The 27,900-nt window shown below is 41.7% G+C and overlaps 1 protein-coding gene across 1 annotated transcript in view; it reads left to right on the top strand.

Moving 5' to 3' along the window:
• The window catches only part of LOC128654734 (uncharacterized), a 71,014-nt gene that overhangs the window by 15,863 nt on the left and 27,251 nt on the right, over window positions 1–27,900 (top strand). The window contains exon 2 of the mRNA XM_053708830.1: window positions 9,490–9,619. Coding sequence (XP_053564805.1) covers window positions 9,490–9,619 — 130 coding nt within the window. The remainder of the gene's footprint in view (window positions 1–9,489; window positions 9,620–27,900) is intronic.

The raw sequence follows: 27,900 nt of genomic DNA, 5'->3' as shown, positions 1-27,900 counted from the left end.
TAACTAGTTCGGACTACTGTCTTTGTGAGATCCTTTTAAGAACACCTGAGCAATTGTGATGTACAGGATTATTTGTGAAATATAAAAACTTTCTCCCTTTGTCAGCATTCATACTGAGTAGCTCAAAAAGGAATTAACTTGGAGTCTAGTCCCACATCATCACTAATAATCCACAGAGCTCCCTGTTCTAAAACCCAGAAAACTGTGGTCTATTTGTGATATAGATTACTGCATCACTGTACACCCTTGTAAAGGGCCTCCAATACCTAAATTAAAGACGGATGCTACTTTATTGTTCTGTTACAGCACCAGCCCTCGCTGACACCTCTCACCAGGTTTGGACACCCTCCCCCCTTTCCCGCTGCCCTCAGTGACAGCGGGTCATACCCCACTTCCCTCTCCTGCTTCGCCCAAAAGGGGGCACTCCCCTAGGAGGGTGCCATACATGGACATTGCGCTTGCTGTACTGCCACTAACACCCTGGCCACATTGAGGCTACTATATTTTCAAGTCAAAGATATCCAAGTAGAAGCCTGAGAATACATATCCTATAATAAGCAGCATACGTGGCAAAGGGCTGCACCCAGGTTGTATATTTCTCCTAACCTCAAGAAGTGAGAGGTCAAAGAATACCTTGTAAAGCCCAAAGGCACTCTCCTATTTTACAAATGCTTTGCTAATTGCACTGCTTCAGGGGAGGGGGCGCCCTTAAGGCTCTGGATCTTAACACATATACACATTGTCTTAGTTCATCTTGCAACGCCAATTTTCAAACTCTTTCTCCTCTGACCTTGGGCTGAGACTCTGTTCACAGGTTGTGCCGCCTTCAGCTCTGAAAATGGCACAAGCCAACAAAAGAAAACCCAAGCCATCAGTTGGCCCTAAAAGGACTGTGGTAGATCACTTCAATCCTATGCTCCTATCTACAAATGAAGATTCACAAGACAGCTCTAACACATCAACGCCAGGATCAGACAAGGTGACCACTACTCTCCAGGCCCTTCAAGAAGCTGCTCCGACAACTGTAACACCTTCATTTATACTATCTTCTCTGCAATCTTTACTTGAGGCACACCACTCCTCCTTTCAGTCTCAAATTACTGCCTCACTGACAGAGATGCGACGAGACCTGACCTCTACCTCAGAAAGAGTGGACACACTTGAAAGGAAACAGGAAGACATGGTAGTTGAACAGGCTAATGTACTAGCATATGCTCAGAGTCTGGCAGAACAGCTTATCATGTTAGAAAATAAAGTAGCAGATGCTGAAGACCGATCCCGTCGGAATAATCTACGCCTCAGGGGGATACCTGAGAGTGTAGCTTCCAGTGACTTAGTTGCCCACCTGTCTGAGCTCTTTAACTTCCTGGCGCCGCCGGTGAATCCCAATGAGGGACTTATTGATAGGGCACATAGAGCCCTTCGTCCTCGAAGCCTAGCAACTGATAAACCAAGGGATGTCATTGTGCGGCTGCATTTCTATACATATAAGGAGCGACTTGTTAGAGCCTCCATGTCCAAGCCTACTCTACCAGAACAGTTCAAAAACATCATCATCTTTGCTGACCTTTCTCACCATACCCTTCAGCAACGCAAGTCTTTTGGAGCCTTCACTAAATTCCTCAGAGCGCACAGTATAAAATACAGATGGGGTCATCGACACGACTTTTTGTTCTAAAAGATAATCAGCAATATATTGTCAGAATCTTCTACAGAAATGGAGTTCTGCATCTCCATCTTCACCTGATACTCCACCCCAAAGCTCTTTGAATCCCTTGGTCCCACAATGGGGTCCACTCCCTCAAAGACTTCCTAAAGACTCAGCCTCAACCAGCCAGGTCCAAGAGGAGGATGATGACTGAATATGAGACGTAGGAGAGACTTTAATCTTAAGTGTATATGTGTCCATGCCCTACCCTACCCACCCATCCCTATTTCCTCTCTTACTCCCCCTTCTCTCTTTTCCTCTTCCCCTCTCTTTACTCTTTTTCCAACTTTTCTCTTCTCCCTCTCTTTTTTCCCTCATCCCCCTTCAAACGGAGATAACCTCTTTCACCCAAGCTAGGAACTAATGATGTACTTGAGCTCCCAGGAATGTATTTTTATCTGTTCACTACTGCTATCGGTGTGTTGTGTCCTGCCTAGATGGTGGGATGGCCATCTACTGACAGTATACTACTGAATCCACCAATTAATGGTCACGATGCTCTCATGTGCACTATTATTTTAAATCTACCACTTGTTCCCCAGTTAAACTTTATTTTAGAGGATGTATACTGTAATGCATATGCCACTTGTGTTTCATGGTGCCTTATTCGATGATATTCATCCCCACTTATTCAGAGATGGGCTTACACGCTGCTTATGACTCACAGCGCAGAGAGGTGTTATGTTCCACAACTGGCATACTTGATCTCTTTGATTTGACTGTTAATGTTTTAATGATGTTCCACAGCCATTGAGTTTTGCGGATTATATGTTACTTTCATTCTATATGTTACTGTTCTTATTGCATATGTTATGGTTATATTTATGTACTGCTAGTGCTTGCCTAATCGGTGGGGTGGGCATATTATAGTAACTAGCTGACCGATCATCAACTGATTTTGTCATCTTCTTCCATAATATTATTCCCTGTATGCTATCTGCTTATGTCTGATCCCCACCTCGAGTGATATGCATGATAATGCTTATGCCATTCTGTGATGCATCCTTCCTCTATCATTACTATGCTACTAAGCCTACCTCTTTTTGGATAGGCCAAAGAGATATCTGTAATTTACAGTGTCTTGGAGGTGTGGTACTACACAGCTGGCTCACTCGCTCTATCCGTTTAGACTACTGTTATTATGTTGATGTTTTCTAATTACTGTTTTTTGCCTTGTATTTCTGGCCCACAAATGGCTCTACCTTTTTCCCCCCTCCTCTACTCCTTTCTCCACTTTGGCCCTCTATCCTCTCTCTCCCCTTTATCCTCTTGCCCACTCTTTCCTTGATCCAGAGTCTATGTGCTTCCCCCTCCCCCTTACTCTCACTTCATATTATCTTTTCCCTCCCCTCTTTTGTATAATCTAATAACCAAGTCACTGGCTAGGACTAGCCACCTCCCCCCCACTTAAAGTACTCTGGATACGTGTTCCAGAGGCTACACACGCGGTTTACCTTGTTTATATACCGCACCCTTTGTGCTCGAATTTGTTGGTTTTGCTTGTTTTGTATATTTTATTTCAGATTTTGTCCGCACCAGCGGTCCTTGTTTCTCTCACATTTTGAGACTGTGCTAAGCGTATTTATCTACCTTAACTACCCCTCCCCTTTTTTTTTTTTTTTTTTTCTCCCTCTTCTTTGTTGTGTGTTTTCCCCTTCCTTTTTGCCCTGCACCCTATTTCTCCTCCCCTCAATTACCCTCCTTCCCTAGCGTGCCCCACCTCCTTCTTATTAGCCTGTCTGGCCCCTACCTACGCAAGGAAGAAACGTAACTGCAAATATGCCATTCTGTTGTGTCACTCACAATGTGAGAGGGCTCAACTCCCCGACTAAACGCAGCATCTGCCTTAGGTCTTTAGCCAAGTCTGGTGCCCACCTGGTTTTTCTCCAAGAGACCCATTGGGTTAAAGGCGCGAAGACACCCATTCAGTCTAAATTGTACCCGATAGTCGAGACTGCTAGCTTCTCCCAGAAATCAAGAGGAACGGCTATCCTTATACACAAAGATGTCTCATATGAGAGTGTTTTTGTTGAAGCTGACCCTCAAGGTCGATATTTTATTCTTGTTTGTAAGTTGGATGGCGCTATGTATACGTTGGCCTCCTATTATGGACCCAATAAACAACATATCCGGTCATTGCGTAAATTTCTCCAGAGGCTGGAGGCTTTGCGCCAAGGCCTCTTGCTTCTCGCTGGTGATTTTAATATTATCTGGGACCCCAATTTGGATAGGCGATCAGATACCATTCGCAAATCCCCTAAGCCACTAGTTGAATTGTCGCACAAATTCCGGAATTTGATCTACCGATTTAATCTGTTTGACATATGGCGCGCCCTTAACTCGACTGCTCGTGATTACACTTACTTCTCTTCGGTACATCGCTCTTATTCCCGTTTAGATTTTTTCTTTTGTGACCCGAGTCTGCTAGATGGGGTAATTCGTGCTTGGATCCCCCCCTGCTCATGGTCTGACCATGATCCTGTGTATATTACTCTGCGATCTTCTATAGAACTCCAACGATCCTCTACATGGCGCTTACATCCTCATCTGTTCTCAGCTCTTGGAACAGAAGTCTCTATTGCTAGAGACATTGCAGACTTTCTAACTTTAAACGATACCAACGAGGTAGATGACTTTACTCTGTGGGCAACATTGAAGGCGTATATTCGAGGGTCGTTCATAAAAATAGCGGCAGCTGCTAAAAAGCGCAAAGGGGAAACCCTAGCGCAACTCACTATGAGTCTCCGTAAGATCTCTGAGGCACATAAAACGAATCCCACAACCATATTGTCCAAACAACTAATGGACCTTAAGGCACGGATAGTTCATCTGGAGACCGAGAGGTCAGCCGTGAGACTCTTACGGCTTAAAGAAATATACTACCACAAAGGTAATAAATCAGACAGACTGTTGGCTAATCGGCTACGTCAAAAAGCTGCAGCGGCACGCATCCCCCTGTTGAGGGTGGATGGTCGGTGCATTTTGAAACCTACAGATATTGGTAATGCCTTTGCGGACTATTATGCCTCTCTCTATAATTTAAAACAGGACGAATCAATTTTCCCCCCAACATCTGAAATTGTTGAGGCATTTCTAACTCCGCTAAATCTCCCTGTGGTTCCTCAGGATCGTATTGCCTCATTGCAGAGTCCCATTTCACTAATGGAAATTAAAAAAAGCTATTAAATCCCTCAAAGCTTTTAAATCCCCGGGACCGGACGGTTTTTCTGACTTATTCTATAAAAAGTTTCAAGTCCAGCTACTTCCCATTCTAGGGCGTCTTTTTACACTGGCAAGTGAACAGGGGACCTTCCCGGCCGAATTCTTGCAGGCCACTATCATCACTATCCCAAAACAAGGGAAAGATTTAACGCTTTTGTGGAAGCTATAGACCAATATCGTTGCTGAACCTTGACGTTAAGCTGTATGCTAAAATTCTAGCCTCGCGCCTTAACTCCTTATTACCTATGCTGGTCAACTCAGATCAGGTAGGCTTTGTCTTACATCGGCAAGGCCCGGATAATACAAGGCGCCTCCTGAATATCTACTTTGAAGCTCATGGCTCACGTCTGCCCTGTGTCACCCTGTCGCTGGACGCCGAGAAGGCCTTCGACAGGGTGAACTGGGATTATATGTTCACTGTGCTGCGACGATTTGGCCTTCCGGAGTCTTTCATTGTAGCAATCGCGGCGTTATATTCTACCCCGTCAGCAGTGGTCAAGGGCCTGGGGTTCTGCTCCAGACCTTTTAAGATCACGAACGGCACGAGACAGGGGTGTCCAATGTCCCCGCTCATCTTTGCCCTTATGATGGAGCCCTTAGCAGAGGCTATCCGGTCTTGCCCTCTGATTAAAGGGGTCAGCATACATCGTACAGAGCAGAAGACTGCTCTATTCGCAGACGACCTCACAGTGCTTGTATCGGACCCCCTTACCTCTCTCCCCCATCTATTCTCATTGCTAGACAAATTCGCCTTAGTTAGCTACTATAAATTAAATGTTCTTAAAACAGAGGCTTACGCAATCAATATCTCGGAAGAGACTCTTGGTACGCTAAAACGTACCTATAAATTCTCATGGTCCACGTCCCATATTAAACATCTCGGAGTCTATCTCTCCCATAGTGTTTCGGAGATGATTGACTTGAATTTTACTCCTTTGCTATCAAATATCGAAAAGTCTACCGACACATGGAATGTTCCATCGCTCTCATGGCTGGGTCGGATAGCAGCTTTTAAAATGAGCCTCTTACCGAAGCTTACCTATTTGTTTCATTCGCTCCCTAGATCTAAAATTTATAAATTCCAACAACTGTGCAACAAATTTATTTGGCGCAATAAAGTCCCGAGACTAGCTACCAACATCTTGCAACAGCCCTTACTAGCTGGTGGTGCGGCTGCCCCCAATATTCTGAAATACCACGAAGCAGCCAGACTCTCCCATGTGACTCAATGGAACTCGACACTGGTGAGCCGGTGGTCAGAGGTTGAACAAGCGTCTCTTCCGGCTGGGTATACCTTGAGAGATCTTCTGTGGATCCCTAAGCACTCTAGACCGCCTGCCCTTCTGGCTAACCCAATTATAAAGTCGAATTTGAGATTCTGGGATAAGGTTCGTAGCCTTCCGTCCATAGCGCCTCACCCCTCACCGTCACACTCCTTAAGAGGACTACTATTGTCGCTACCAGACTCTCATCCTAACTTATGGCTTACTTTGGGTTTGACCAAGATAGCAGACCTCTATGCAGGAGACAAATTACTCACGTATCAAAGTTTCCTTCGGAAATTTAGTCCACCCCCTCTTTTACACTTTGAATTCTGGAGACTACGTAGCCTCCTCATATCATGGGGCTTTGATACAAGTTCTTTGAGAACCAAAACTACTTGGGAGGTGAGATGGGACTCTCTGGCCCCTCCTACCAAACTCCTATCCATCTCGTATCTTGTACTCATGAAACCCCCAGTTTTCTACAAATCTCCCCCGATTCGGCACTGGGAATCTTCCCTAGCGGTCTCACACGACCCACAACACTGGCGGACTGCAGTCCAACTCACTAAGAGAGCTATTCACTGCACAACTCTGTATGAGTTGTTCCTCAAGGTCATGCTCCAATGGCATATGACTCCCATTCGCTTGTTTAAGATTTCGCCAGTCAACTCGCCTAAATGCTGGAGGGGGTGCGAGGACATGGGAACCCCTCAACATATCTGGTGGTCTTGCCCACAGATTCAGCCGCTCTGGCAGAGAGCAATCCGGTATTGCTCTTCGGGGGGTATTCCAGTACCTCTGTTCTCAAGTTCATGTCTGTTTCACATCTTGCCCGGTAAATTGGCCTTACCTCAAAAACTGTTCTGTATCTACCTGTTTCTGGCCGTTAAACTGGCTGTGGCCCGCATGTGGCTACAACGAGCTGCACCCTCTTGGGAGCAAGTGACCGACATTTTGGACTTTGTCAGGAGAATGGAGTCCTACGTCTCTCACATCCATGGATCAGTGGACCTCCAGATCAAAACTTGGGCACATTGCCCAAAGTAATTCTCCCCGCAAATAATATGGGGTGATTGTGGTTCTTCGGTGTTAGACCGATCTGGTGCTACATGACCACTTCTTCCCCCCCCTCCCCGTACTGAACCCTCCCTAAAATTCCACTCCTATACCTCTTCCTTGTCTATGAGTGTGTTTTTTTTTTTTTTTTTTTTTTTTCCCCTACCCTGCCTATTATATAGCTTGGCACAGCCTGCATTTGTTTTGATTAATATACCTGATCTGTAATGTTTTATGGTTAAGTTATGATATAGGTATGCACAACTATGACAAAACCTCTACACTCCCTAGAGAACGCTGACTTATTTGGATAGATTGCTATGTGTTTATCCTTTTGCAACAATGGTGTTTCAGCACTCTTACCTCGAGAGGTGAGGGTATGATTGGAGACTCGCAAGCAACTGATATTGACTCTAAACACTCAGCATTCTCTCTTGCGTTCTACATTATATGTGATTGCTTTACGTATTGTAATTTTCTGTTAATATTGTAATATGTACTATTGATATACGTGTACATGCTTTTGATGCTCTCATGTTCATTCATCTTTCAAAAATAATAAAAATTATTTAAAAAAAAAAAAAAAATCTTAGCTGAGAGCTTGTAAGTGAGTGCTGGGTTTTCTCTGTGTGTTGTATTAATTTGTTTTGTAATTTTCCCTATGGTTCTTGCACCCAGACCTGTCTGGGGTTAACTGCTTGTGGCTCTGTGGACAGCACAGCTTCCTGTGAGTGCCAGTGGCACCCAGGGCTGAGCATGTTGCAGGGTCATGGGATGTGTACCCGGTCCGGTATGAGAGTGCAGTTCCCTTCCGTGTTTAATATATATATATATATATATATATATATATATATAACATATTTTTCTATGTAAAGAACATTGGAATCTGAAATATTCATATTTCATGTCAGGTTAGCGCACTTGAGAAAATACAATTGGGTTTGCACACGAATAAGGGTGATTTTCTTGCACTTTTCGTGCTTCAATGGAGTCTATCAGAGAATACGTTAATGTGGTTACGATATTCAAAGTTTGGCTTTTTGTGTGTGTCAGGTGCATGTGAGCATAAACATTTTACTTTCAAATTGATTTATGCTCGGTACCCTACGTGCACAAAACGCTTACTTTTAGCGGAGTTAACTTGTGAGCGGGAGGGCAAACTACCGCTGCACTCATAATCTAGCCCCAAATGGGTGCTTAAAAATTCAGGTGTTGGTATTTGTCCCCCTCTCAGGACACTTATGAAAGTAGCAGCCCCGGGGCATTCAGCCAGTTAGCCAACTACAGCAAGAGAGCAAATATGAATTTAGAAGTCATGAGTGTTTTTATATGGCAAATATATGTTTTATCAATGGTAAGATCTGACGTAAAAACTGGTGAAATAGTTGTTTTTATAATGCTCTTTTAATTAAATATAGAAAGTTTTAATTCAGTACAACATGGCAGCCAATGGTTTCAGTGTGATGAACGCTGCCTAATGCACAGGCCTTTTACCATGATACCCAAATGTTGAAACACTTGATAGTGATGCAGTATAGCTTTAAAAAGCTGACTAGAAAATATCACCTGAACATCTCTATGTAAAAAAAGAAAGATATTTTACCTCAAAAATTCATCAGTAGCCACATCCCATTGTAAAGGACTTTAAGCATCAAATCCGTATGTCTGTCCCGTGACAGCGGAAGGAGCGAGCTTTCGTGCACACTTCCCTATTCAGTTTAAGGAAGTTTACTGTGAAATATCATGAGATCGCAGTAAAAGAGTTCATGGCCTCAGCACTGCTAATGCTGATTGGCTGCTGTTCATTTCTTCATTTTTTAAAAATTTTTTTACCTGCAGCTGGGCTGCAGCTGAGTATAACTTTTTACACCGAACTTACTCTGCTGAGCTGAGGAAGTTGTGAGGTAAAATATCTTCTTTTTTTCATAGAGATACTCGGGTGATATTTTCATGTCAGCTTTTTACAGTTATACTGCATCAGTTTCAAGTGATTTAGCATATGAGTATTATGTCCCTTTTAATATATGATTTTAGTTCCTTCATTCATATCATTTTTCATCATTTGTGAAGGTTAAACACCTAGTAAAAATGTTCTAGTGCACTCATTTGTGTTATTTTTACTCTAGTACGTCCCATTAACAAATAGGTCTGTAAGAGTATTAAGGTTCAGTAACATGAGGGGACTCATCTTGCATGATGGGTAAATCGCTAACTATAATTTCATCTGTATTTCCCTACAGAAACCTGTAATGCAAATGCGAGTTCTAGCACCAATATCTGAAAACCGTATGGAAGCCCTAGAGGGAGAGCACAGAGGAAAAATAACCAAAAAGATGTATTATACAGGGGAGCCCAAGAAGATAAAGAGGTAACTGTACTTAATGTCATATCACAGACTAACGTGAGTACGTGATACAGGTATAACTAGTAACTGTACTTAATATGTCATATCACAGACTAACGTGAGTACGTGATACAGGTATAACTAGCAACTGTACTTAATATGTCATATTCCAGACTAACGTGAGTACGTGATACAGGTATAACTAGTAACTGTACTTAATATGTCATATTCCAGACTAACGTGAGTACATGATACAGATATAACTAGTAACTGTAATATGTCATATCACAGACTAACGTGAGTACATGATACAGATATAACTAGTAACTGTACTTAATATGTCATATCACAGACTAACGTGAGTACATGATACAGATATAACTAGTAACTGTAATATGTCATATCACAGACTAACGTGAGTACATGATACAGATATAACTAGTAACTGTAATATGTCATATCACAGACTAACGTGAGTACGTGATACAGATATAACTAGTAACTGTAATTTCTTCTGTTATGTGTGATCAGTCCACGGGTCATCATTACTTCTGGGATATAACTCCTCCCCAACAGGAAATGCAAGAGGATTCACCCAGCAGAGCTGCATATAGCTCCTCCCCTCTACGTCACTTCCAGTCATTCTCTTGCACCCAACGACTAGATAGGATGTGTGAGAGGACTATGGTGATTATACTTAGTTTTTATAACTTCGATCAAAAACATAATTTATGCTTACCTGATAAATTTATTTCTCTTGTAGTGTATCCAGTCCACGGATCATCCATTACTTATGGGATATTAACTCCTCCCCAACAGGAAGTGCAAGAGGATTCACCCAGCAGAGCTGCTATATAGCTCCTCCCCTAACTGCCATTACCAGTCATTCGACCGAAAACATGCAGAGAAAGGAAAACCATAGGGTGCAGTGGTGACTGTAGTTTAATGGAAAAATTACCTGCCTTAAAGTGACAGGGCGGGCCGTGGACTGGATACACTACAAGAGAAATAAATTTATCAGGTAAGCATAAATTATGTTTTCTCTTGTTAAGTGTATCCAGTCCACGGATCATCCATTACTTATGGGATACCAATACCAAAGCTAAAGTACACGGATGACGGGAGGGACAGGCAGGCTCTTTATACGGAAGGAACCACTGCCTGAAGAACCTTTCTCCCAAAAACAGCCTCCGAAGAAGCAAAAGTGTCAAATTTGTAAAATTTGGAAAAAGTATGAAGAGAAGACCAAGTTGCAGCCTTGCAAATCTGTTCAACAGAAGCCTCATTCTTAAAGGCCCAAGTGGAAGCCACAGCTCTAGTAGAATGTGCTGTAATTCTTTCAGGAGGCTGCTGTCCAGCAGTCTCATAGGCTAACCGTATTATGCTACGAAGCCAAAAGGAGAGAGAGGTAGCCGAAGCTTTTTGACCTCTCCTCTGACCAGAATAAACGACAAACAGGGAAGACGTTTGTCGAAAATCCTTAGTTGCCTGTAGATAAAATTTCAGGGCACAGACTACATCTAGATTGTGTAGCAGACGTTCCTTTTTCGAAGAAGGATTAGGACACAAAGATGGAACCACAATCTCTTGATTGATATTCCTGTTAGTGACCACCTTAGGTAGGAACCCAGGTTTAGTACGCAGAACTACCTTGTCTGAAAGAAAAATCAGATAAGGAGAATCACAATGTAAGGCAGATAACTCAGAGACTCTTCGAGCCGAGGAAATCGCCATTAAAAACAGAACTTTCCAAGATAACAACTTGATATCAATGGAATGAAGGGGTTCAAACGGAACCCCCTGTAAAACATTAAGAACTAAGTTCAAACTCCATGGTGGAGCAACAGTTTTAAACACAGGCTTGATCCTAGCTAAAGCCTGACAAAAAGCTTGAACGTCCGGAACTTCTGACAGACGTTTGTGTAAAAGAATGGACAGAGCTGAAATCTGTCCCTTTAAGGAACTAGCGGATAAACCCTTTTCTAAACCTTCTTGTAGAAAAGACAATATCCTCGGAATCCTAACCTTACTCCATGAGTAACTCTTGGATTCGCACCAATATAAGTATTTGCGCCATATCTTATGGTAAATCTTTCTGGTAACAGGCTTCCTAGCCTGTATTAAGGTATCAATAACTGACTCAGAAAAACCACGTTTTGATAAAATCAAGCGTTCAATTTCCAAGCAGTCAGCTTCAGAGAAATTAGATTTTGATGTTTGAAGGGACCCTGGATCAGAAGGTCCTGTTTCAGAGGTAGCGACCAAGGTGGACAGGATGACATGTCCACTAGATCTGCATACCAAGTCCTGCGTGGCCATGCAGGCGCTATTAGAATCACTGATGCTCTCTCCTGTTTGATTCTGGCAATCAATCGAGGAAGCATCGGGAAGGGTGGAAACACATAAGCCATCCCGAAGGTCCAAGGTGCTGTCAAAGCATCTATCAGAACCGCTCCCGGATCCCTGGATCTGGACCCGTAACGAGGAAGCTTGGTGTTCTGTCGAGACGCCATGAGATCTCTCTCTGGTTTGCCCCAACGTCGAAGTATTTGGGCAAAGACCTCCGGATGAAGTTCCCACTCCCCCGGATGAAAAGTCTGACGACTTAAGAAATCCGCCTCCCAGTTCTCCACTCCCGGGATGTGGATTGCTGACAGGTGGCAAGAGTGAGACTCTGCCCAGCGAATTATCTTTGATACTTCCATCATTGCTAGGGAGCTCCTTGTCCCTCCCTGATGGTTGATGTAAGCTACAGTCGTGATGTTGTCCGACTGAAACCTGATGAACCCCCGAGTTGTTAACTGGGGCCAAGCCAGAAGGGCATTGAGAACTGCTCTCAATTCCAGAATGTTTATTGGTAGGAGACTCTCCTCCTGATTCCATTGTCCCTGAGCCTTCAGAGAATTCCAGACAGCGCCCCAACCTAGTAGGCTGGCGTCTGTTGTTACAATTGTCCAGTCCGGCCTGCTGAATGGCATCCCCCTGGACAGATGTGGCCGAGAAAGCCACCATAGAAGAGAATTTCTGGTCTCTTGATCCAGATTCAGAGTAGGGGACAAGTCTGAGTAATCCCCATTCCACTGACTTAGCATGCACAATTGCAGCGGTCTGAGATGTAGGCGTGCAAAGGGTACTATGTCCATTGCTGCTACCATTAAGCCGATCACCTCCATGCATTGAGCTACTGACGGGTGTTGAATGGAATGAAGGACACGGCATGCATTTTGAAGCTTTGTCTTCTGTCAGGTAAATCTTCATTTCTACAGAATCTATAAGAGTCCCCAAGAAGGGAACTCTTGTGAGTGGAAAGAGAGAACTCTTCTTTTCGTTCACCTTCCATCCATGCGACCTTAGAAATGCCAGTACTAACTCTGTATGAGACTTGGCAGTTTGAAAGCTTGAAGCTTGTATCAGAATGTCGTCTAGGTACGGAGCTACCGCAATTCCTCGCGGTCTTAGTACCGCCAGAAGAGCACCCAGAACCTTTGTGAAGATTCTCGGAGCCGTAGCCAATCCGAATGGAAGAGCTACAAACTGGTAATGCCTGTCTAGAAAGGCAAACCTTAGATACCGGTAATGATCTTTGTGAATCGGTATGTGAAGGTAAGCATCCTTTAAATCCACTGTGGTCATGTACTGACCCTTTTGGATCATGGGTAAAATTGTCCGAATAGTCTCCATTTTGAACGATGGAACTCTTAGGAATTTGTTTAGGATCTTTAAATCCAGGATTGGCCTGAAAGTTCCCTCTTTTTTGGGAACCACAAACAGATTTGAGTAAAACCCTTGTCCCTGTTCCGACCGTGGAACTGGATGGATTACTCCCATTAATAAAAGCTCTTGTACGCAGCGTAGAAACGCCTCTTTCTTTATTTGGTTTGTTGACAACCTTGACAGATGAAATCTCTCTCTTGGGGGAGAGTATTTGAAGTCCAGAAGGTATCCCTGAGATATTATCTCTAGCGCCCAGGGATCCTGGACATCTCTTGCCCAAGCCTGGGCGAAGAGAGAAAGTCTGCCCCCCACTAGATCCATTCCCGGATCGGGGGCCCTCAATTCATGCTGTTTTAGGGGCACCAGCAGGTTTCCTGGCCTGCTTGCCCTTGTTCCAGGACTGGTTAGGTCTCCAGCCTTGTCTGTAGCGAGCAACAGATCCTTCTTGTTTTGGAGCAGAGGAAGTTGATGCTGCTCCTGCTTTGAAATTCCGAAAGGAACGAAAATTAGATTGTCTAGCCTTAGGTTTGGCTCTGTCTTGAGGCAGGGCATGGCCTTTACCTCCTGTAATGTCAGCGATAATTTCTTTCAATCCGGGCCCGAATAAGGTCTGCCCTTTGAAAGGTATATTAAGAAATTTAGACTTAGAAGTAACGTCAGCTGACCAGGATTTTAGCCACAGTGCTCTGCGCGTCTGAATGGCGAATCCGGAATTCTTAGCCGTAAGCTTAGTTAAATGTACTACGGCATCTGAAATAAATGAGTTAGCTAACTTAAGAGCTTTAAGCCTGTGTGTAATCTCATCTAATGGAGCTGATTCAAGTGTCCCTTCCAGAGACTCAAACCAAAATGCTGCTGCAGCCGTGACAGGCGCAATGCATGCAAGGGGTTGCAATATAAAACCTTGTTGAACAAACATTTTCTTAAGGTAACCCTCTAACTTTTTATCCATTGGATCTGAAAAGGCACAGCTATCCTCCACCGGGATAGTGGTACGCTTAGCTAAAGTAGAAACTGCTCCCTCCACCTTAGGGATTGTTTGCCATAAGTCCCGTGTGGTGGTGTCTATTGTAAACATCTTTCTAAATATCGGAGGGGGTGAGAACGGCACACAGGGTCTATCCCACTCCTTAGTAACAATTTCAGTAAGTCTCTTAGGTATAGGAAAAACGTCAGTACTCGACGGTACCGCAAAATATTTATCCAACCTACACATTTTTTCTGGTATTGCAACTGTGTTACAATCATTCAGAGCCGCTAACACCTCCCCTAGTAATACACGGAGGTTTTCCAGCTTAAATTTAAAATTTGAAATATCTGAATCCAATCTGTTTGGATCAGAACCGTCAGCCGCAGAATGAAGCTCTCCGTCCTCATGTTCTGCAAGTTGTGACGCAGTATCTGACATGGCCCTAACATTATCAGCGCACTCTGTTCTCACCCCAGAGTGATCACGCTTACCTCTTAGTTCTGGTAATTTAGCCAAAACCTCAGTCATAACAGTAGCCATATCCTGTAATGTGATTTGTAATGGCCGCCCAGATGTACTCGGCGCCACAATATCACGCACCCCCCGAGCGGGAGATGCAGGTACTGACACGTGAGGCGAGTTAGTCGGCATAACTCTCCCCTCGTTGTTTGGTGAAATGTGTTCAATTTGTACAGATTGACTTTTATTTAAAGTAGCATCAATACAGTTAGTACATAAATTTCTATTGGGCTCCACTTTGGCATTAGCACATATAGCACAGATGTCTTCCTCTGAATCAGACATGTTTAACACACTAGCAAATAAACTAGCAACTTGGAAATACTTTTCAAGTAATTTACTATAATATGAAAACGTACTGTGCCTATAAGAAGCACAGAAAGAGTTATGACAGTTGAAAGTTAATAAACTGAAAGGTTATAGCATCAAATCTTTGTAAAAAACACAATTTTAGCAAAGGCTTGTTCCCATTAGCGAAGGATAACTAACCCTGATAGCAGAAAAAAAGTTACAGAAATAAACGTTTTTTATCACAGTCAACTACAATCTCACAGCTCTGCTGTGAATGATTACCTCCCTCAAAACAAGTTTTGAAGACCCCTGAGTTCTGTAGAGATGAACCGGATCATGCAGGAAATACAATGAGCTTCTGACTGAATTTTTTGACCTCCCCCTCACACACAACAGTGAGAGAGATCAGTAAACTGTCATAAATTAAATAAAACAACTGCCAAGTGGAAAAAATAATGCCCAAAACATTTTATTCACCCAGTACCTCAGAAAATGAAACGATTTTACATGCCAGCAAAAAACGTTTAACATAAATTAAGTGTTATTAAAGAGCCTGTTGCCAGTCCCTGCAAATTAGGCTAAAGTCTTATGCACACAGTATAATTCCAGTGAAGTGCCATTCCCCAGAATACTGAAGTGTAAAATATACATACATGACAGCCTGATACCAGTTGCTGCTACTGCATTTAAGGCTGAGTTTACATTATATCGGTATGGCAGAATTTTCTCATCAATTCCATTGTCAGAAAATAATAAGCTGCTACATACCTCTTTGCAGATTAATCTGCCCGCTGTCCCCTGATCTGAAGTTTACCTCTCCTCAGATGGCCGAGAAACAGCAATATGATCTTAACTACGCCGGCTAAAATCATAGTAAAAACTCAGGTAGATTCTTCTTCAAATTCTACCAGAGAAGGAATAACACACTCCGGTGCTATTATAAAATAACAAACTTTTGATTGAAGGTATAAAACTAAATATAATCACCATAGTCCTCTCACACATCCTATCTAGTCGTTGGGTGCAAGAGAATGACTGGTAATGGCAGTTAGGGGAGGAGCTATATAGCAGCTCTGCTGGGTGAATCCTCTTGCACTTCCTGTTGGGGAGGAGTTAATATCCCATAAGTAATGGATGATCCGTGGACTGGATACACTTAACAAGAGAAAGTTTGTTATTTTACAATAGCACCGGAGCGTGTTATTGCCTCTCTGGCAGAGTTTGAAGAAGAATCTACCAGAGTTTTTACTATGATTTTAACCGGAGTAGTTAAGATCATATTGCTGTTTCTCGGCCATCTGAGGGAGGTAAAAGCTTCAGATCAGGGGACAGCGGGCAGATGAATCTGCATTGAGGTATGTAGCAGTTTTTATTTTCTGAATGGAATTGATGAGAAAATCCTGCCATACCGTTATAATGACATGTATGTATACTCTACACTTCAGTATTCTGGGGATGGTACTTCACTGGAATTACTCTGTAAAAAGTACATTAAACCTTTTAATAGGTATTTATTATGTTAAACGTTTTTGCTGGAATGTAGAATCGTTTGCATTTTCTGAGGTACTGAGTGAATAAATGTTTGGGCATTATTTTTCCACTTGGCAGTTGCTTGTTTTAATTGTGACAGTTTCGTTTCTCTCTCACTGCTGTGTGTGAGGGGGAGGGGCCGTTTTTGGCGCTCTTTGCTACGCATCAAAAATTTCCAGTCAGTTACTCTTGTATTTCCTGCATGATCCGGTTCATCTCTACAGAACTCAGGGGTCTTCAAACTTCTTTGAAGGGAGGTAGATTCTCTCAGCAGTGCTGTGAGACTTATATATTGACTGTGATTAAAAACGTTGCTCTCTTATTTTTACGTTTCAAATTTAATTATTGTTACTTTACTAATGGGAACAAACCTTTGCTAAAAGTTGTGTTGTTTTCAAGGATTGATGCTATAACAGTTTTTTCAGTTCATTATTTCAACTGTCATTTAATCGTTTAGTGCTTCTTTGAGGCACAGTACGTTTTTATTAAATAAGATTGTAACCAAGTTGCAAGTTTATTTGCTAGTGTGTTAAACATGTCTGATTCAGAGGAAGATACCTGTGTCATTTGTTCCAATGCCAAGGTGGAGCCCAATAGAAATTTATGTACTAACTGTATTGATGCTACTTTAAATAAAAGCCAATCTGTACAAATTGAACAAATTTCACCAAACAGCGAGGGGAGAGTTATGCCGACTAACTCGCCTCACGTGTCAGTACCTGCATCTCCCGCCCGGGAGGTGCGTGATATTGTGACGCCTAGTACATCTGGGCGGCCATTACAGATAACATTACAAGATATGGCTACTGTTATGACTGAAGTTTTGGCTAAATTACCAGAACTAAGGGGCAAGCGTGATCACTCTGGGGTGAGAACAGAGTGCGCTGATAATACTAGAGCCATGTCTGATACTGCGTCACAGCTTGCAGAGCATGAGGACGGAGAGCTTCATTCTGTGGGTGACGGTTCTGATCCAAACAGATTGGATTCAGATATTTCAAATTTTAAATTTAAATTGGAGAACCTCCGTGTATTACTAGGGGAGGTTTTAGCGGCTCTTAATGATTGTAACACTGTTGCAATACCAGAGAAATTGTGTAGGTTGGATAAATACTTTGCGGTACCGGCGAGTACTGACGTTTTTCCTATACCTAAGAGACTAACTGAAATTGTTACTAAGGAGTGGGATAGACCCGGTGTGCCGTTCTCACCCCCTCCAATATTTAGAAAGATGTTTCCAATAGACGCCACCACACGGGACTTATGGCAAACGGTCCCTAAGGTGGAGGGAGCAGTTTCTACTTTAGCTAAGCGTACCACTATCCCGGTGGAGGATAGCTGTGCTTTTTCAGATCCAATGGATAAAAAATTAGAGGGTTACCTTAAGAAAATGTTTGTTCAACAAGGTTTTATATTGCAACCCCTTGCATGCATCGCGCCGATTACGGCTGCGGCAGCATTTTGGATGGAGTCTCTGGAAGAGAACCTTAGTTCAGCTACGCTGGACGACATTACGGACAGGCTTAGAGTCCTTAAACTAGCTAATTCATTCATTTCGGAGGCCGTAGTACATTTAACCAAACTTACGGCTAAGAACTCAGGATTCGCCATTCAGGCACGTAGGGCGCTGTGGCTAAAATCCTGGTCAGCTGATGTAACTTCTAAGTCCAAATTACTTAATATACCTTTCAAAGGGCAAACTTTATTTGGGCCCGGTTTGAAAGAAATTATCGCTGACATTACAGGAGGTAAGGGCCACGCCCTACCTCAAGACAAAGCCAAAGCTAAGGCTAGACAGTCTAATTTTCGTCCCTTTCGGAATTTCAAAGCAGGAGCAGCACCAACTTCCACTGCACCAAAACAGGAAGGAGCCGTTGCTCGTTACAGACAAGGCTGGAAACCTAACCAGTCCTGGAACAAGGGCAAGCAGGCCAGGAAACCTGCTGCTGCCCCTAAGACAGCATGAATCGAGGGCCCCCGATCCGGGACCGGATCTAGTGGGGGGCAGACTCTCTCTCTTCGCCCAGGCTTGGGCAAGAGATGTTCAGGATCCCTGGGCGCTAGAGATCATATCTCAGGGATACCTTCTAGACTTCAAATTCTCTCCCCCAAGAGGGAGATTTCATCTGTCAAGGTTGTCAACAAACCAGATAAAGAAAGAAGCGTTTCTACGCTGTGTACAAGATCTGTTATTAATGGGAGTGATCCATCCGGTTCCGCGGTCGGAACAGGGACAAGGGTTTTACTCAAACCTGTTTGTGGTTCCCAAAAAAGAGGGAACTTTCAGGCCAATCTTGGATTTAAAGATCCTAAACAAATTCCTAAGAGTTCCATCGTTCAAAATGGAAACTATTCGGACAATCTTACCCATGATCCAAAAGGGTCAGTACATGACCACAGTGGATTTAAAGGATGCTTACCTTCACATACCGATTCACAAAGATCATTACCGGTATCTAAGGTTTGCCTTCTTAGACAGGCATTACCAGTTTGTAGCTCTTCCATTCGGATTGGCTACGGCTCCAAGAATCTTCACAAAGGTTCTGGGTGCCCTTCTGGCGGTACTAAGACCGCGAGGAATTTCGGTAGCTCCGTACCTAGACGACATTCTGATACAAGCTTCAAGCTTTCAAACTGCCAAGTCTCATACAGAGTTAGTTCTGGCATTTCTAAGGTCGCATGGATGGAAAGTGAACGAAAAGAAGAGTTCTCTCTTTCCTCTCACAAGAGTTCCATTCTTGGGGACTCTTATAGATTCTGTAGAAATGAAGATTTATCTGATAGAAGACAGATTAACAAAGCTTCTAAATGCATGCCGTGTCCTTCATTCCATTCAACTCCCGTCAGTAGCTCAATGCATGGAGGTGATCGGCTTAATGGTAGCAGCAATGGACATAGTACCCTTTGCACGTCTACATCTCAGACCGCTGCAATTGTGCATGCTGAGTCAGTGGAATGGGGATTACTCAGACTTGTCCCCTACTCTGAATCTGGATCAAGAGACCAGAAACTCTCTTCTATGGTGGCTTTCTCGGCCACATCTGTCCAGGGGGATGCCATTCAGCAGGCCGGACTGGACAATTGTAACAACAGACGCCAGCCTACTAGGTTGGGGCGCTGTCTGGAATTCTCTGAAGGCTCAGGGACAATGGAATCAGGAGGAAAGTCTCCTACCAATAAACATTCTGGAATTGAGAGCAGTTCTCAATGCCCTTCTGGCTTGGCCCCAGTTAAAAACTCGGGGGTTCATCAGGTTTCAGTCGGACAACATCACGACTGTAGCTTACATCAACCATCAAGGAGGGACAAGAAGCTCCCTAGCAATGATGGAAGTATCAAAGATAATTCGCTGGGCAGAGTCTCACTCTTGCCACCTGTCAGCAATCCACATCCCGGGAGTGGAGAACTGGGAGGCGGATTTCTTGAGTCGCCAGACTTTTCATCCGGGGGAGTGGGAACTTCATCCGGAGGTCTTTGCCCAAATACTTCGACGTTGGGGCAAACCAGAGATAGATCTCATGGCGTCTCGCCAGAACGCCAAACTTCCTCGCTACGGGTCCAGATCCAGGGATCCGGGAGCGGTTCTGATTGATGCTTTGACAGCACCTTGGAACTTCGGGATGGCTTATGTGTTTCCACCCTTCCCGCTGCTTCCTCGATTGATTGCCAAAATCAAACAGGAGAGAGCATCAGTGATTCTAATAGCGCCTGCATGGCCACGCAGGACTTGGTATGCAGATCTAGTGGACATGTCATCCTGTCCGCCTTGGTCTCTACCTCTAAGACAGGACCTTCTGATACAGGGTCCATTCAAACATCAAAATCTAACTTCTCTGAAGCTGACTGCTTGGAAATTGAACGCTTGATTTTATCAAAACGTGGTTTTTCTGAGTCGGTTATTGATACCCTGATACAGGCTAGGAAGCCTGTTACCAGAAGGATTTACCATAAGATATGGCGTAAATACCTATACTGGTGCGAATCCAAAGGTTACTCCTGGAGTAAGGTTAGGATTCCTAGGATATTGTCTTTTCTACAAGAAGGTTTAGAAAAGGGTTTATCGGCTAGTTCATTAAAGGGACAGATCTCAGCTCTGTCCATCTTGTTGCACAGGCGTCTGTCAGAAAATCCAGACGTCCAGGCTTTTTGTCAGGCTTTAGCTAGGATCAAGCCTGTGTTTAAAACTGTTGCTCCGCCATGGAGTTTAAACCTTGTTCTTAACGTTCTACAAGGAGTTCCGTTTGAACCCCTTCATTCCATTGATATAAAGTTGTTATCTTGGAAAGTGTTATTTTTAATGGCTATTTCTTCGGCTCGGAGAGTCTCTGAGTTATCAGCTTTACATTGTGATTCTCCTTATTTGATTTTTCATTCAGATAAGGTAGTTCTGCGTACTAAACCTGGGTTCTTACCTAAGGTAGTCACTAACAGGAACATCAATCAAGAGATCGTGGTTCCTTCCCTGTGCCCGAATCCTTCTTCAAAGAAGGAACGTCTTCTACACAATCTGGATGTAGTTCGTGCCCTCAAGTTCTACTTGCAGGCAACTAAGGATTTTCGACAAACGTCTTCCCTGTTTGTCGTGTACTCTGGTCAGAGGAGAGGTCATAAGGCTTCGGCTACCTCTCTCTCCTTCTGGCTTCGTAGCATAATTCGTTTAGCCTATGAGACTGCTGGACAGCAGCCTCCTGAAAGAATTACAGCTCATTCTACTAGAGCTGTGGCTTCCACTTGGGCCTTTAAGAATGAGGCCTCTGTTGAACAGATTTGCAAGGCTGCAACTTGGTCTTCGCTTCATACTTTTTCCAAATTTTACAAATTTGACACTTTTGCTTCTTCGGAGGCTATTTTTGGGAGAAAGGTTCTTCAGGCAGTGGTTCCTTCTGTATAATGAGCCTGCCTATCCCTCCCGTCATCCGTGTACTTTTGCTTTGGTATTGGTATCCCAGAAGTAATGATGACCCGTGGACTGATCACACATAACAGAAGAAAACATAATTTATGCTTACCTGATAAATTCCTTTCTTCTGTTGTGTGATCAGTCCACGGCCCGCCCTGTTTTTTAAGGCAGGTAAATATTTTTTAAATTATACTCCAGTCACCACTTCACCCTTGGTTTCTCCTTTCTCGTTGATTCTTGGTCGAATGACTGGGAGTGACGTAGAGGGGAGGAGCTATATGCAGCTCTGCTGGGTGAATCCTCTTGCATTTCCTGTTGGGGAGGAGTTATATCCCAGAAGTAATGATGACCCGTGGACTGATCACACAACAGAAGAAAGGAATTTATCAGGTAAGCATAAATTATGTTATGTCATATCACAGACTAACGTGAGTACGTGATACAGGTATAACTAGTAACTGTACTTAATATGTCCTATTCCAGACTAACGTGAGTACGTGATACAGGTATAACTAGTAACTGTACTTAATATGTCATATTCCAGACTAACGTGAGTACATGATACAGATATAACTAGTAACTGTACTTAATGTCATATTCCAGACTAACGTGAGTACGTGATACAGGTATAACTAGTAACTGTACTTAATATGTCATATTCCAGACTAACGTGAGTACATGATACAGATATAACTAGTAACTGTAATATGTCATATCACAGACTAACGTGAGTACATGATACAGATATAACTAGTAACTGTAATATGTCATATCACAGACATACGTGAGTACGTGATACAGATATAACTAGTAACTGTACTTAATATGTCATATCACAGACTAATGTGAGTACATGATACAGATATAACTAGTAACTGTAATATGTCATATCACAGACTAACGTGAGTACATGATACAGATATAACTAGTAACTGTAATATGTCATATCACAGACTAACGTGAGTACGTGATACAGATATAACTAGTAACTGTACTTAATATGTCATATCACAGACTAATGTGAGTACATGATACAGATATAACTAGTAACTGTAATATGTCATATCACAGACTAACGTGAGTACGTGATACAGGTATAACTAGTAACTGTACTTAATATGTCATATCACAGACTAACGTGAGTACGTGATACAGATATAACTAGTAACTGTACTTAATATGTCATATCACAGACTAATGTGAGTACATGATACAGATATAACTAGTAACTGTAATATGTCATATCACAGACTAACGTGAGTACATGATACAGGTATAACTAGTAACTGTACTTAATATGTGATATCACAGACTAATGTGAGTACATGATACAGATATAACTAGTAACTGTACTTAATGTCATATCACAGACTAACGTGAGTACGTGATACAGATATAACTAGTAACTGTAATATGTCATATCACAGACTAACGTGAGTACGTGATACAGATATAACTAGTAACTGTAATATGTCATATCACAGACTAACGTGAGTACATGATACAGATATAACTAGTAACTGTAATATGTCATATCACAGACATACGTGAGTACGTGATACAGGTATAACTAGTAACTGTAATATGTCATATCACAGACATACGTGAGTACGTGATACAGGTATAACTAGTAACTGTACTTAATATGTCATATCACAGACTAACGTGAGTACGTGATACAGATATAACTAGTAACTGTAATATGTCATATCACAGACTAACTTGAGTACATGATACAGGTATAACTAGTAACTGTACTTAATGTCATATTCCAGACTAACGTGAGTACATGATACAGGTATAACTAGTAACTGTACTTAATATGTCATATCACAGACTAACGTGAGTACATGATACAGATATAACTAGTAACTGTACTTAATGTCATATCACAGACATACGTGAGTATATGATACAGGTATAACTAGTAACTGTAATATGTCATATCACAGACTAACGTGAGTACGTGATACAGGTATAACTAGTAACTGTAATATGTCATATCACAGACTAACGTGAGTATATGATACAGGTATAACTAGTAACTGTAATATGTCATATCACAGACTAACGTGAGTATATGATACAGATATAACTAGTAACTGTACTTAATATGTCATATCACAGACTAATGTGAGTACATGATACAGATATAACTAGTAACTGTAATATGTCATATCACAGACTAACGTGAGTATATGATACAGGTATAACTAGTAACTGTAATATGTCATATCACAGACTAACGTGAGTATATGATACAGATATAACTAGTAACTGTACTTAATATGTCATATCACAGACTAACGTGAGTACATGATACAGATATAACTAGTAACTGTACTTAATATGTCATATCACAGACTAACGTGAGTACATGATACAGATATAACTAGTAACTGTACTTAATATGTCATATCACAGACTAACGTGAGTACATGATACAGATATAACTAGTAACTGTACTTAATGTCATATCACAGACTAACGTGAGTACGTGATACAGATATAACTAGTAACTGTAATATGTCATCACAGACTAACGTGAGTACATGATACAGGTATAACTAGTAACTGTACTTAATGTCATATTCCAGACTAACGTGAGTACATGATACAGGTATAACTAGTAACTGTACTTAATATGTCATATCACAGACTAACGTGAGTACGTGATACAGGTATAACTAGTAACTGTAATATGTCATATCACAGACTAACGTGAGTACATGATACAGATATAACTAGTAACTGTACTTAATATGTCATATCTGTATCATGTACTCACGTTAGTCTGTGATATAACTAGTAACTGTACTTAATATGTCATATCACAGACTAACGTGAGTACATGATACAGATATAACTAGTAACTGTACTTAATATGTCATATTCCAGACTAACGTGAGTATGTGATACAGGTATAACTAGTAACTGTAATATGTCATATCACAGACTAACGTGAGTACATGATACAGGTATAACTAGTAACTGTACTTAATGTCATATTCCAGACTAACGCGAGTACATGATACAGATATAACTAGTAACTGTACTTAATGTCATATTCCAGACTAACGTGAGTACATGATACAGGTATAACTAGTAACTGTACTTAATATGTCATATCACAGACTAACGTGAGTACGTGATACAGGTATAACTAGTAACTGTAATATGTCATATCACAGACTAACGTGAGTATATGATACAGATATAACTAGTAACTGTACTTAATATGTCATATCACAGACTAACGTGAGTACATGATACAGATATAACTAGTAACTGTACTTAATGTCATATCACAGACTAACGTGAGTACGTGATACAGATATAACTAGTAACTGTAACATGTCATATCACAGACTAACGTGAGTACATGATACAGGTATAACTAGTAACTGTACTTAATGTCATATTCCAGACTAACGTGAGTACATGATACAGATATAACTAGTAACTGTAATATGTCATATCACAGACTAACGTGAGTACATGATACAGATATAACTAGTAACTGTACTTAATATGTGATATCACAGACTAACGTGAGTACATGATACAGATATAACTAGTAACTGTAATATGTCATATCACAGACTAACGTGAGTACATGATACAGATATAACTAGTAACTGTAATATGTCATATCACAGACTAACGTGAGTATATGATACAGATATAACTAGTAACTGTACTTAATATGTCATATCACAGACTAATGTGAGTACATGATACAGATATAACTAGTAACTGTAATATGTCATATCACAGACTAACGTGAGTACATGATACAGATATAACTAGTAACTGTAATATGTCATATCACAGACTAACGTGAGTACGTGATACAGATATAACTAGTAACTGTAATATGTCATATCACAGACTAACATGAGTACATGATACAGATATAACTAGTAACTGTACTTAATGTCATATTCCAGACTAACGTGAGTACATGATACAGATATAACTAGTAACTGTACTTAATATGTCATATCACAGACTAACTTGAGTACATGATACAGGTATAACTAGTAACTGTACTTAATATGTCATATCACAGACTAACGTGAGTACGTGATACAGGTATAACTAGTAACTGTACTTAATATGTCATATCACAGACTAACGTGAGTACATGATACAGATATAACTAGTAACTGTACTTAATATGTCATATCACAGACTAACGTGAGTACATGATACAGATATAACTAGTAACTGTACTTAATGTCATATTCCAGACTAACGTGAGTACATGATACAGGTATAACTAGTAACTGTACTTAATATGTCATATCACAGACTAACGTGAGTACGTGATACAGGTATAACTAGTAACTGTAATATGTCATATCACAGACTAACGTGAGTACATGATACAGATATAACTAGTAACTGTACTTAATGTCATATTCCAGACTAACGTGAGTACATGATACAGGTATAACTAGTAACTGTACTTAATATGTCATATCACAGACTAACGTGAGTACGTGATACAGGTATAACTAGTAACTGTAATATGTCATATCACAGACTAACGTGAGTATATGATACAGATATAACTAGTAACTGTACTTAATATGTCATATCACAGACTAACGTGAGTACATGATACAGATATAACTAGTAACTGTACTTAATGTCATATCACAGACTAACGTGAGTACGTGATACAGATATAACTAGTAACTGTAATATGTCATATCACAGACTAACGTGAGTACATGATACAGGTATAACTAGTAACTGTACTTAATGTCATATTCCAGACTAACGTGAGTACATGATACAGGTATAACTAGTAACTGTAATATGTCATATCACAGACTAACGTGAGTATATGTATGATACAGATATAACTAGTAACTGTACTTAATATGTCATATCACAGACTAACGTGAGTACATGATACAGATAGAACTAGTAACTGTACATGAATAAAAAGGACGGTGTGCGCTAGGAAATATATCAAACACCTCTCTAAAAGACACTATCCCTAGATTATGTCTATAAATGAAAAACAATGTTAAGCTGAAATACGTAATATTAGAGAGGGCGCCTAGAGGCTTAAAATATCAAACACTATCAAAATGTAAAAATATAACAGATATTTATTAAAATGCACCAATTAAAACATATACTGAGGGACGTCTCCCTAAAAACAGAGTAACTAAATAGTTAATTCTAAAAACAAATTTAAATCATCCACAATGTGTTTAATAATGTAATACCCAGAATAGTGGCAAACAATCAATAATGTCCGTTATTGACGGTTACTTTGTCAGTCCACAACCATGGCTTGTGATTATATGCCTTGTAAATGTATGTCACAGTTGCCGATATTGGAAAGAAATGTTGCCAAAGTCACTCCAAATAGAGATAAAATACAGACAGTCCTAGTCTTACTCAGGCATAGGATGATAAATTCAATAGCATAAGGGCTGTGTCTTAAAACCTTGCCGTGGATAGCAAATGCATAAAGTATAATACCTTTTTGGCTCTTGGTATTTATACCTTTTGAATAGGTACTTTACCCTTCTCCGTAGCGGATATATTACCCGGTCTTGCGGTGAGTTGCTTCGGCTTTTCCACGGAGTTGTTTCTCCAACATAGGTGTGTCCGGTCCACGGCGTCATCCTTACTTGTGGGATATTCTCTTCCCCAACAGGAAATGGCAAAGAGTCCCAGCAAAGCTGGTCACATGATCCCTCCTAGGCTCCGCCCACCCCAGTCATTCTCTTTGCCGTTGCACAGGCAACATCTCCACGGAGATGGTTAAGAGTTTTTTGGTGTGTAAATGTAGTTTTTATTCTTCAATCAAGTGTTTGTTATTTTAAAATACTGCTGGTATGTACTATTCACTCTGAAACAGAAAAAAGATGAAGATTTCTGTTTGTAAGAGGAAGATGATTTTAGCAGAAGTTACTAAAATCGATTGCTGTTTCCACACAGGACTGTTGAGATGAAGTAACTTCAGTTGGGGGAAACAGTTAGCAGTCTTTTCTGCTTAACCCCTTAACGACCGAGGACGTGCAGGGTACGTCCTCAAAAAAAAGGCAGTTAATGCCTGAGGACGTACCCTGCACGTCCTCGGTGTGGAAAGCAGCTGGAAGCGATCCTGTTTGCTTCCAGCTGCTTTCCGGTTATTGCAGTGATGCCTCGATATGGAGGCATCCTGCAATAACCTTTTGAAGCCATCCGGTGCAGAGAGAGCCACTCTGTGGCCCTCTCTGCACCGGAGATCGGTGGCTTCCTTCGTTGGTGGGTGGGAGCATTACCGGGAGGCGGGTGGCGGCCATCGATGGCCCTGGAGATGTGGAGGGGGGCGGGATCGTGGGCGGGGATGCCCGGGGGCGCGCACGGACG

The sequence above is a fragment of the Bombina bombina genome, chromosome 3 (assembly GCF_027579735.1).
Source record: "Bombina bombina isolate aBomBom1 chromosome 3, aBomBom1.pri, whole genome shotgun sequence".
NCBI classification, from domain to species: domain Eukaryota; kingdom Metazoa; phylum Chordata; class Amphibia; order Anura; family Bombinatoridae; genus Bombina; species Bombina bombina.
The sequence above is the reverse complement of the archived record's forward strand: the minus strand, read 5'-3'. Positions and strand labels throughout refer to the sequence as shown.